The sequence below is a fragment of the Poecilia formosa genome, unplaced genomic scaffold, assembly GCF_000485575.1.
Source record: "Poecilia formosa unplaced genomic scaffold, Poecilia_formosa-5.1.2 Scaffold94, whole genome shotgun sequence".
In the NCBI taxonomy this organism is placed as follows: domain Eukaryota; kingdom Metazoa; phylum Chordata; class Actinopteri; order Cyprinodontiformes; family Poeciliidae; genus Poecilia; species Poecilia formosa.
The window spans coordinates 524,749-537,129 of NW_006800033.1; the positions used below are offsets into that span (position 1 = coordinate 524,749).

At 38.3% G+C, this 12,381-nt stretch overlaps 1 protein-coding gene across 1 annotated transcript; it reads right to left on the reverse strand.

Moving 5' to 3' along the window:
- Nucleotides 1-8,108: 8,108 nt before the first annotated feature.
- tcap (titin-cap (telethonin)) lies at nt 8,109-9,549 on the reverse strand. The gene is made up of 2 exons (XM_007558060.2): nt 9,285-9,549; nt 8,109-9,200 (listed from the first exon to the last, which is right to left on the reverse strand). Exons 1-2 carry the CDS (start codon nt 9,431-9,433, stop codon nt 8,810-8,812), a joined length of 540 nt encoding a protein of 179 aa, XP_007558122.1. The 5' UTR covers nt 9,434-9,549; the 3' UTR covers nt 8,109-8,809.
- Between the last annotated feature and the right edge of the window lie 2,832 nt (nt 9,550-12,381).

Genomic DNA, 12,381 nt, shown 5'->3' on the forward strand with positions numbered 1-12,381 from the left:
ACAAGATGGTTTCCTTGTGAGGCTAAAATGAAAGACTAAAAAAAATGGCAACGTGTGAAAGTAAGTTTAAGATTGGAGTATGAAGAACTTTGAAAAAGGTAATTTAAATGGAAAAATTGAACAATTATTTAACCCGCTACTTCATGGCTGAAAGTCATAAGTAAATAAAAAAGAGGAAAAACACTTTTTCACAACACTGTGACTAAATTCATATAATTATCTGAAATCTTCATGAGCTGCAGGGACAGCAGTAGATAATAGGAGGAAAATTATTTTTAGGACATTCTGCCAATTACCGCAGTTTATCAGTTTTCTCATCTCACCGAGCCGGTGATCACCTGCCGCTGTGATGCTACTATCTTCCTGCCTTTCCTCCTCCTCCTCCTCACTGCTCGATGCCTGCTTTTGTGTCACTTTGCCCACACGTTGACAGGGGGGCTTTTAAAAATAGAGATGATCCACCCAGATTACAGAGTTTTAATTACAGAGCTGGAGATGCGATGGGGGTGTCTCAGGCCTCTTCCACTGACAGGGTGTTGGGAGAACTCAGACGGGTGAGGAAAGCTGGAAGGCACAGAGGTATAGTGAATTTAAACTGTGTGCTAATTAGTGCCGTTTTACATAGTGAGGTTTTCAGGCTGTAAATGTTTATTAGACGTGTACCGCTGGCTGTGCTGTGCGGTGAAAATGCACATCTTGGGTGCATAAGGAGTTATTTTTAAAGACCCTCAGGAACACGTGAGGTCAGCAGAAGCAGGCATGATCAATTAGTCATTTAAGCTGAATGAAATGGCTTTAGATCAAAATAAATTGTTTTTACTCGATGGCTTCTGTTTGTTCTCAGACTCAAAATGAGCAATGCTGCACATTACTTAGAAATATCAGCAAAATTACATTCATAATTTAAGATTTCTGCCAAATCTGCAAAAGTAAAATGCAGGGATTATGGGATGTTTGACACAGCTGAATGAAATGTCGAGCTGATATTTCACAATATAATGAAACTAGAGAAACAAAGAATGACTATAAACAAGAAATAATAATAATATAGAAACACTAAGAAGAACTGCCCTAAAGGAAAACAGGAACAAGACAGATCTAACTAAAGTAAGAACACAGAATAATAATGAAACTGGAAGCAAATCAAACTAAAACAACTCAGCAACCCCGGATCCTAACGTTTGAGCTGCTGCTGTTGCACATAGAGTGCTGAAGGGCTTGGACATGCAAAAACATTGTTACTGAATTTTTTTTTTCACAGTGGACCCTTGAAAAATTGTCTCCCACCATAACTCAGAGCAAATCTTTTGAGTAACTCGATGTAAATCAAGCACACTCTATTTCCATTTAGCACAATAAAAAGTACTGGTTCCATTAACTTGTCTACAAAGTAGCTATTAAAATATTATTAAAAGTTTTAGTTTGAGACGGGCTCTAAATGTACAAAATCTGGCAACTAGAACTGTTTGCTCGTCCCAACCAGGTTGTTAGTGGCACATTATGACCTGAGGCGACTCTCACAGGCTGCTTTTGGAAGCAAACCCATTAAACTGCTGCAAGACAAACTTTCAACCGGCCGAGGAAATTTCTGCCGGTTTCACTCAGCAGGAGTCGGCATCCTGCAGAGATCACATCGAGAGTGCAACGAGCCGCCCTGACGGAGGTGAGAACGAATCTGAAAGCGTCAGTGAAACACCTGCAGACATCTCCACACATCGCTCTGTTCCTCTACGTGTTGCCACAGCGATGGCAAAGCAATAACATCACGGAAGAAGAGTAGTCTCTTTTAATTTAATTTCTAAACTCACGTGGCAGCTAATTTGTACTTGAAAACTCCAGACCACGTGTTTTAAAGTTTAACGCATTCCTTTTTTTTCCCTTTTTTTTTTACTTTAATGCATGCCTCTTGACATTCATGAAATCTTCATCATTATCTGTATCTTGGAAAACCAAATCACACCCACTATAATTCACAAAGCATTAGAGAACTTTGTAGTGGGTTGATGGTTTTTATAGTTATCGCTGCATTTTTATGTCCCTTAAGCATCTTATCCATTCTTTTGGCTCCCAAAATGAGTTTAATTAACAAACAATTGGTACAGAGGGTCAGCGTAGTGATCACAGATGGAGGTAGAGTGTTTATTGTTGTGTGGGTGAATGCTTGTGCATATGTGCCAGCAGACTGTTACTTATTTTTTGGCACCTCGATTAGCAGCAACTGTGCGTGTTTCAGTGCTTCAGAAAACAGGTTAGGATCACACGCTGAGTATCCCGTAAATAATTTTAGCTAAAGGTGGCACATATGGTGAGGATGGAAGATATTTATCCGCATTCCAGGCTGTAAAAATCCTTAGGTGCTTTATTCAAATTTAGACTCGTCTGGAACAGAATTAAAACTCTCAATCCTTGTAATAGCTGTAAATCCGGCCTTCCCATTAAGATGAGTTACGCTTTTAATACTTTGTATCTTTAGGTAGATGATTCTTCATTCGTTCCTTCTTTCCTGGAGTGAAAATTTACTTCTTATATGAAATGATTTTTACATTTTACCTTTACTCTCCGTGCGCCTGCAGGCAGAGAGCCTCATTACCGTCCGATGGCTCCTTTCCGGGTAGCCCATCACTGTCCTGCAACATCTCCCAGCGACCGTCATGATTCCCAGCTCTGCTACTTCAATTAGGGCCCAGTGGTCCCGTCAAGAGGAGAATGGCAAACTGTCACCGCGCACAAACTAAACCTCAGGATTTCACACTAACAGCATTTCCCGCCTGCCTGTCACACTGCCTGCATGTTTGCAAAGGTTCAGATATTTTATTAATGGTAAACTCAGCAGCACCGAGAACTATATAAAACATATGTGCATGAGTTTTGTTTGGGGGAGTGTTTAATAAATTCTTGTTTGAGTTGTGTCTTCGTATTTTAAATGCAGTGTTCAACAAAACGTCTTGAAAAATGTGCTCATTTTGGGTGGGGAGGGGGATTCACCGACTGCTAATGGGAGCAGAATCTTTTAAAAAGTTTTAAGGATGTCACAGCAAATGTTTTCTGTTTCCTGTCGGGTTTGTCAGCATGCCACATCACACCACCTCTCATCCCTGAGATGTGAAATTGGATGGATATGGGAAAAACTTTTCCATTCTTCCCATTTCATCTCGATAGATTCATTAAGGCAAATGTTTGTTATTGGAGAAATGAGAAGTTTCTTTTTTTTCACACATTTTTTTTTTCTTTTTTACTTTTAACATCAATATTATCGCCACACTAGCTACCATGGCAACTCCGGCAATAACTCAGTTTGTTTCTTTTTCCCCTCAAGGACAAAATTAGCACTTCTAAATTTAGCTCTGATCCTAAGCTTAATGTTAATGACAGTTTTATTTTATGTATGAAAGAAGAAAAAATAAAAGGTTGAAATATACTTAGCTTTTCCCTAGCATGCATAAAATAAACAAAGACAGATGGAACTAAATAACAATGGTTAGCCACATGTTTACAACGAGTTTTTAAATGTCACCAGGAGTGCAGGGAGCGGATCAGACCGACCTATATCTGAGGCACAAAGCCTATTCATATTGCTGGGAAGGAGTTAAATTATTTAGCGATGTGAGTCACTGCCGAACAAACATTGAGTGACAGGGCGGTGAGAAAATTGATCTTGGCACCTCACAATGTCTACCTCCAACAGACACAATGTGTGTTAATCACCTGGAGCTGCCCTGAGGGACGAGGTCAGAATAGCTGATGACACGGATAAGACAATCAGACCAGCTGCACAATTTGACACATTTTTATTTGTGTACCTGTGAGTTGATTCTGCTGTTTGTCAGGTATTCATTTGATCTCTTTTGAGTCTCAGATAAGTGTTTTTTTAATTTAAAGTTGATTGCATACTTTGAACTGCAAATATTTCTTTACAAAAGATATTGGGAAAATCATTGGAAAGAGAGTTTTGGATCTTATGAGGTGTCTTTTTTTTTTTTTTTTTTAAATAATAGCACCAATCTCAGAGAACTCAGTCCAAGGCACAAGAGGCACAACAAATGAACTAACACAAGGGAATAAATTAAAATAGGAAGATCAAAGTAAATAAACAACAAAGAATGATCAATGTTGAAACATAAATGAAACCCAAAGCACAGATCATAACAAAACACAGCAGCAAATCTACAACAGATTTGTTGTCGGTGGAGAAAAAAATAAATCAAGGAAGTTGCAACTCATCCATTCAAAGACCCCAGCCTGACTGTGCTGCTGTACTGGGAGATTCACAGAAGCAAAATGTCTGCAAACTTTAATGAACTGAACAATGTGAGATGAACAAAGTCAAACAGAAAACAAGTCGTTGAAGTTGTTCCTACATCACTGAGTTAGCTCAGGTTTTTGCATTGTTTTTTTTAAATATATATTTTACACAAAAAATGAATGTTTACAGTCTCTCTTTTTAAAATATTAATTTACTCAGCTTAGAGTGTAACCACATTTAGTTGTAGACATTTGGGATGAGGTAAAATAGGTTGACTCTAAAATGGCCACCACATTTAATTTTAAAACCTAAAGAGAAAAAAAAAGGAAACATATGAAATTTAGATTTATTTATTTTTTTAGGCTCTAGTTGCCTTTATTGAGTAGAATCTGGAAAGACCGAAAATCGAAACGAGGACAGCTGCATCGAGGACAACAGCCTCTGCACATGGTGTGCACGCTCTAACAATTGAGCTACCCAGCGCCCAAGAAGCAGGAAGTTTTATAGGATTTTCTTTCATTAAGTCAAGTCCTCACAGACCCACATGTCATTGAATACAATGATGGTGACCCACTAGTACATCGATATTTGAAGCCTGTCCTGTATGTGTCCAGTTCAGCAGATTTCCTGCATTAAGCTACATCCATTATTAAAACGGTGACAATCCTGCCACTTCGCTGCAACAAAAACACAAACGATCAGATCTTGAGCTTTTCTATTACACTTGAAGTGACAACTTATTACGGTTGATTCAGCGTATTGGCTGTCAAATAAGTAAAAGGTCAAATCTGTTGTTCTGAAATGGAAAAGAGGTGGGGGGTGCATTTATTTTGTGGAAGATTTTAAAAGGGTATATCTAAGATTTAATTTAAAAAGAGAGAAAAGCTACTTTAAAATATTGGTGGAAAAAGTTTGACACAACATATTTTTTTGTTCTTTTTTAAGTACGTAATATTAATTCTGTGTGTGAATGTGTGTATTGATGAATGAATGAATGAATGAATGAATGAATGAATGAATGAATGAATGAATGAATGTCCTCTAGAGTGCTTTGGACTGATGAGGTGCTTTACAAATGCAGGCCAATTACCATTTACCACTAATTGCTGGAGTTTCAACAGGATGTTATTGAACTGAAAATCCTTGAAGCAGTACGTTTTATCATCTGCTAAATGGAAAAAATAGGTTTCAAAATATGTTTTTTGTAAACAATTTTTTTTGCATAAATGGTAAAATTAAAATATTTTAGTTTTTAAAAAAGTAAGATTTTAATAATGCTAACTCAAATCTGCCATATTTGTTTGTACAATGATCTTAGCCTTGGTTTTTCTGGGGCTTTTAACTTTTGTTCAAGTAACATTTGCTACATCTGGTAGCATGTCATGCTACCAGATGAGAAAAACGTTACAATAAAACAACATTTTCTGAATGTATTGTATTTGTCTAAACATGTAAGATGTGCCTAATTATTTATGCTTCAGCTTTTCTCTTCAAATGTTTTTCAGTAGAAAAGGTAACTGAGCACTAATGGGAAATGCATCCATGCAGCTATTAAGAGGCTAATCAATGCAATAAACAAATGTAGCACTAAGTTTTGTGTTACATAAACAAAGATAAAATGCAAAATATGGTTTCTACTCATCCAAATTAATGTATTTTGTGTAAGACATCTTTTATTCTTTGTGAGTCTAATGTTGTTTCTACACTATAGCTGCAGTGAATCTCACCACACATGAACCTTCAGTCAAGTATCATCATCATTAAATGTTTTATTAAAGTCTTTGCAGTAGCATAGTAAGATGGTTCAGTTCACTCTTTATTATTGATCTTTTTAAATAAATAAAACAAGCAAATAACCAATTATTTCCATCTTAGTTTTAATTTTATACATCCACATCTAATACCCAAACTATCCAGTAGGAGGCAGCAGCATATTTTATAAACTGATCTGACACAAGATGGATTTAAACAGACATGTTCCCAAAAAACAACTTTTAGAGCCACAGTGATGTACCCAGTAGATGTATTAACCAAACCTGGGAATAAATGTGCATCAAAATGACTGGTGTAAACTGCATTTGTGTCTTCAAATAATGCCAAAGCACGCTCATATAACATTCCACATCAGTACTAATAAAGGTGATCTATGTCTGTTGGGTCCCAGTTAACTTGTAGCGACAGACATGATGAGCTTGCCGACGCAACGAGCGCCGTGCTGCAGGCATAGCAGCTTCATGTCAACTTGTCTGTGACAGAACAGCTGATCTCAATTCCAGCATTCCCAAGCATGCACTGGAAATAGTTTCAGGGTTCATTTGCAGTTTGAAGACTGGATGGTGCAGTGACATTGCAGAGTGGGAAGAGCAGTATTTTAGCAGGCAGCGGAGTGGGAGGGTAAGTTTTAAAGATAGGGAGTGAAGGCAGCGTGTCTGAATCTCTGATAAAACACTAGGATTAAGAGCTCCAGTGGGTGGAGACAGTCAACATGGCTGTCTCCAGGGCAGCTATTAATATCAAATCGAAACACCATACATTGTTCCTCGCAGAGAAACAACCCAGCGACAAAGGACTGATGAGGCCCTTGATTCAGAAGAGATGAAATAGACAAACAAATATGTTCAGAGGAGGGACTGAAAATCAGTCAAAAGGTGCAGCTAATGATAAAAGCGCCGATATTATCAGGCAGAGAAAAGTACCGAGTTCATTTTGATCCATGTTTGTTTGATCCTCATATTTCACACCAAGATTCTGCTTATGTATCACTTATTTATTTAAGACATACCTTTGATTACTGTGCTTTATAAGACGGGCTGAGATACAATCCTTAGCAAAAATACCACTGTTTGATGGTATGATGTTTTGGTAACACTTTATTTGAACATGAATAAGCCTTCATGAATATTTATGACTGTTGTCATAAAGCGTCATTCGGTAAATTATGACACTTTTAATACAAAGTTGACATTATTCAAAATGTCTTTGTTATGACAACTTGACATTAACCAGGAAATCATTACTGTTTAAACTTTATCTTTAATAACATAAAGTTACCTAATTTTTAAAGTGCAATCAGTAATACTTTTATAACAAATTTATATCAGTGTTACCGATGTTTTTAACACAAAGATTTAAAACAATAAATATACATGATGTAATTATTTTTCTTTACAACATAAAAGCTACTTCTTCTACATTTGAAATAATAATACTTTATACTTATAAGTAGTTATTATGTGCTCACTGTGGAAAATATTATTTGTTTTCCCCATTCTGCTCCTTAAAGAGAAACACGGCTCTAACAAGTTTATATTGGCAGCTCAGTTGGCTGTTTGCTGTTGGCTCTTGCAGAGCCTGTGGTTGACAGCGTTGGAGACACGTCACCTGCAGTTTTAGACAGCTTTACCTAAATGATAATAATAGTGAGTAGCACTCCTCAGTTTTCCTGTCTGTCCATAGATTCAACAACCAGATTTCTCCTAAAACATCCACATGTGTGTTTCTTAAAGGTGAAGGAGTTGTATTATTATTAATATTTATATGTAAACACCTCTGTTCAAGGGAGCTATGTTCAATGTTTTTCTTTTTTTTTCCTTTTTTATTACTACAGGTGTTGTTGTAGGTCCTGTTTGAAATTGTTGGACGGGGAAAAAAAACACGAGGTAGCAAAGTATTTTAAAGTTTTAATTGTTTTTGTGCATATAGAATAATAACAAACTTTAATTTTTTATATTAAAAATAATACATCTCTAAGAAAAAAAAAAAAGCACATTACACAAATTCAGTATCATTCACTGCAAACTATGGCTGATCATCTATTAAATCAACTAAGAATGCGTCTCAGACAATAAAAAGGATTAGGATTTTCCTAGCTTATTTTGATCGAGTGTATCTACACACACACACACACACACACACACACAAACATAAACATTTGTACACCAACAGTGTGCGACCGTGCCAGTACATTCTCTTCTCTCCGCTTGGATCAAAGGTTGGCAGAAGATTCTGGATTCCTGGAGGACAACCAACTCTTGATGATATGCTTCCTCCCTCCTCACACCTCTTACCCTTTCTCTTTCCATCACACGTCCCCCTTCGTACATGAATGTTTTCCACACATGAGTTTCTGTCTTTTTGGTTTTTTATCAGATAAAACAGGCTTATTCCATTGATTTTTTTTCTATTAAATTTGCACTTTTCAAAACAAAAGTGCATAGTGCAAACATCACACTGAATATCAGTGTTTCGGGTGTGTACACAGCTGGCCAGTAGAGGCAACGATAAACTCATGGTGCAGCTGATAACACCTCCTTCTCTATCACAATGCAAATACCTTCACATAAACATGCAACTCCAGAGAACAACTAACTCCAGCTTTAATCAAATGTGACATTAGTAGTACTAAAGGTTTGGGGTTACTTTCTCCATGTCACTAGCCTTGGGTCTATCTATGTACATGTTGGTCTAATCCGTTCTAACATGTTCTGCTGTGTGGAATCTCTAACCCATTGGTTAACCCATCTGTCTCTGCCTAACATCCCATCTTCTTGTTTTGTCTGTTTTCCCTCAGCCTCTTTGGGCTTCCTGGGACATGGAGCGACCGAGAGCTTTGGGTGCTTTGGCGAACTCCATGAGGGTCGGCTTGACGGGTGGGAGGTCTCTGGTGATCTCGTCCACGCTCCTCTTGCTGGGACAGACTCCGTCTGGTGCTGGGAAGGGCAGCAGGTCCTGCTCCGTGTGTGGGGCCCCGCGTCCCAGCCTGACGCCCAGCTCTGCGGGGGTAAAGATGGGCAAGGGGAGCGTGTTTCTCTTGGGCAGCAGCTGGTGCTCTCTCACCCCTCTTTCCACGGTGCCCACCCTGAAGACTCCAGATGGGCAGGTCTGAATCAGAGAGCGGCTCTGCCACTGCCTGGACATGGTCTCTCTGCGGGAGTCGTCGATCATGTTCATGGTCTGACTGTAGGAGAAAAGTTTGGGTTAGAAACTACAGAAGCACTCACTTGAGATGCATGTGTCATTGGGGCTGCTTGGTATGTCTTACCTGTCCTGCGGTTGAGTCTTGAGATGAACACTGTGCCAATCGGCGCTGTAGCTCTCCCGTTTTGCCTTGTTCTCCTCCCGAACGCTGCAGGTCAGCTCACCCCCCATCACCACTCCGTTTCTTTTTTCCAGCACGCTACAGAAAGGCATCTTCTCTGGAGATTTTAGATGATTTATTGCCTCCGCCTGGTTGAGGATTGAATCTTGGATGCTTCAGCTGGATGTCTCTCCAAGCTTATTCGCCCTTTCGGATGCGTCTGTCTGGGCTCAGGTCCGGCCGCTGCTTTTATACCCACTCTGTTGCTATTTCCGATCCATGTTGTCAGTCTGCTTTGCAGCGCGTACTGACATCTGACACCAGTCCTCCGTGGCTCATTCCCGGAGACCCCGAGGCCAAGCCGAAAAGGTGTTTACGGTAATTGTACTGAAAATCCCCCTGATTTTCAGATTGTGCTTGTTTAATCTCTTGGCCCAACTCTTTCCACATCAGCTGTGATTATAGAGAGGAAAATATAGACAGAGGTTAAACAAACTTCTGTCCTTGGGGACAGTAACAGTGACGCAGATGTTTATGAAGAATATTTTGGTCGTGTCAGTTGGTTGATTGGTTGGTTGATTTAGAAAAGAAAGGTTTCAGGTACATGTTCTTCTGGTTTATCCTCATAATAGAGTTCATAAGGATCTTATGCAACAACTGGGCTTCATATCAACAGAACCCCCTCGCCCCCTCGTTAGATGTCAGCGAAAGCTCCCCCGCCTGTGATTCATTACCACGGTGACAGAGAACCACATAAGCTGTTGCGAACTCAGGTTGCAGGCTGTGAAATACACACACATATATCTACCGCGACTCACCTCTGACAGTCATCTGCCGGTGTGAGGTTACTACCAGAGTCTGACTCATTCACTCACATGTGGCTCTGAGCAAGTATCACTTATTACACACACGCAGCATCAAGCATGCTCATCATAATAATACATGTTGTTGTCAATCAATCAATCAATTAGCAATGGATTTAATATGGATTTTTTTTTCAAGTTTTAGACTTTTAGGACCTTAAAATAGCAAAAGCTTTGCTGCAGTTTGTGTAAATTAATCTTATTCGTTTGCAGTGCTTTGAAGAATTAATGTTGCAGTTGAAACCAAGCTCCATTTTAGTTTTTTTATTATTTCACCTGTCTCTTTGCAACTTCTTTGCAAGCTGACACCATGTGTGCAAAACACTGGGGAATCCCCCTGGGGTCGTATCTTCAGTCGTAATAGCACTCCAACATGCTTGACATTTTGGAAACCTGGTAAGCCTCCAAACAAGGTTATTCCATGTGGACATCGTATATTTTACTGCGGCGACAGAAACCTTTAGTTGCTTTGATTTAAACCTTATAAGCAAAAGTGAACCTCTGCTATTTATGTGCAGATAGTGAATTAGCATTTAAATATCTAAGCACAAACCGAGAGTCCAATCTTATTAACCATCAAGCAATATTTGCGGCAAACTATTTCCAGTAACTGGTTATTAGTGTGTGCTGTACATTGACTCACAGGAAATATAAGCAACTCCTGGATGTTGGTGGGTTTCCTCAAATAGGTTCTCAACTTCAGGTCAGGTGGAATGGGCCGGAGTCGAAACTTTGTTCTATGATATCAGTGAGCAGTTTTGAATGTTTAACCTGCAAAAGTGGGCACATGTTTTTGGTCTGGTGCTCAGTAAATGAAAAAAAAATTGGAAAAAGAATATATCTGTTACTCTCAAACAAAAAGTGTTGTTGCTTGCTTTCCTTTGAACACAGCAGTGTGTTAAGTGACAGACATACTGAAGAATATTTGAACATTTCACATGAGTTTTTGGCCTAACTTCACAGGACTTTACAGTCAGTACAGTTTTTATGTTATTAATATAAATCATGTGCCTTCTTATCTCTAATCAGAAAAAGATCAATAAAAAAATACAAATTCAGTAAACTAAAACAGTGAAAGAGAGAAATAGAATCAGCAAATGATGAAAAATATATTTAACAAATTACATTAAAATATGGCATAAATAATAATAGTAAAAAAAAAAAACATTTTCTCAGCATTAATAACGGGTTATAGCATTTCAATTAAATTTGCATCCAGACTTTTATTAGGCCATTAAAACATTTATATTTTTCTTCCAAACCTTTCAGATCAATTTTTTGACATTTCCTAGATTATTGACTAACTTTATAACAAAACTGGCTTGGTGCTTAGATTCATGAATTTGTGGCTGGGAATTGTTCTTCTAGATTTTCTGATAGAAATCAGAATTCCTCCTATCAATGAAGCTTTCCAGGTGGATTATTTTTAGTCAAGGTGGCAGTTATATTGTCAGAGTAGCCAAGGGTGGTTTAGATTTGATTACTTTGATGATTGCAAATTATTACATGATCACTGAGAGGAGAAAAATGTTACAAATTACTTATTTTTGTAAAAAAAGAAAGAAAGAAAGAAAGAAAAGAAAAACATAAAACACAGTGATAGTGTAAAAAGGTTGGTATGCTCAGTCTCTCATTTACTAAAGTCTACATGACGCAGTTTCTACATACTCAAAAAGGGACCAATCAAGCCATATACGCCTAGTTTATGATTATAGTAACATATCACTTATGTTCGTCTGCAAATTTGGCTAATAACACAATATTTGGAGTGATTAATAGGTTTGCAAAAATTAACTGATTTGTGAATGAACTGGTCGCTGAAAGCTTGCATGTATACAAATACAATTGCCCTTGGAAATGTATCAATACTGTTGTTGTGATCCAGTCATATCACAACATTCTCAGATTTCCAACGGCATGTTTGTACCTAAATGCATCTCTTGCTTGCACAGCAAAGTGGTGTGGAAAAATACCAGGACTGCATTCATCTATAGTTCATCTATAGGTCCCATCTGAATTTTAAAGACTTACAGACGACAACTGTTACCAAACCCCTCATGACCCCTGACCCCTTAAGGCGCTTTAACCTACCCTTCTCCTTTTCTGCTTCAACCACAAGCCCTGATCTATTGCCCCAAACCCTCGTGACCCTTTGTCGTCACCTTTTAAAAATATCCAGAGTGAAGGGCAACAAGTGA

What these genes read in the sequence shown, in the direction of transcription:
- tcap (XM_007558060.2), bottom strand. Translation starts at nt 9,433, where the DNA reads ATGCCTTTCTGTAGCGTGCTGGAAAAAAGAAACGGAGTGGTGATGGGG. An exon ending in AAGACTCAACCGCAGGACAG is followed by an intron (nt 9,201 to 9,284) that starts GTAAGACATACC and finishes TTTCTCCTACAG; the next exon opens with TCAGACCATGAACATGATCG.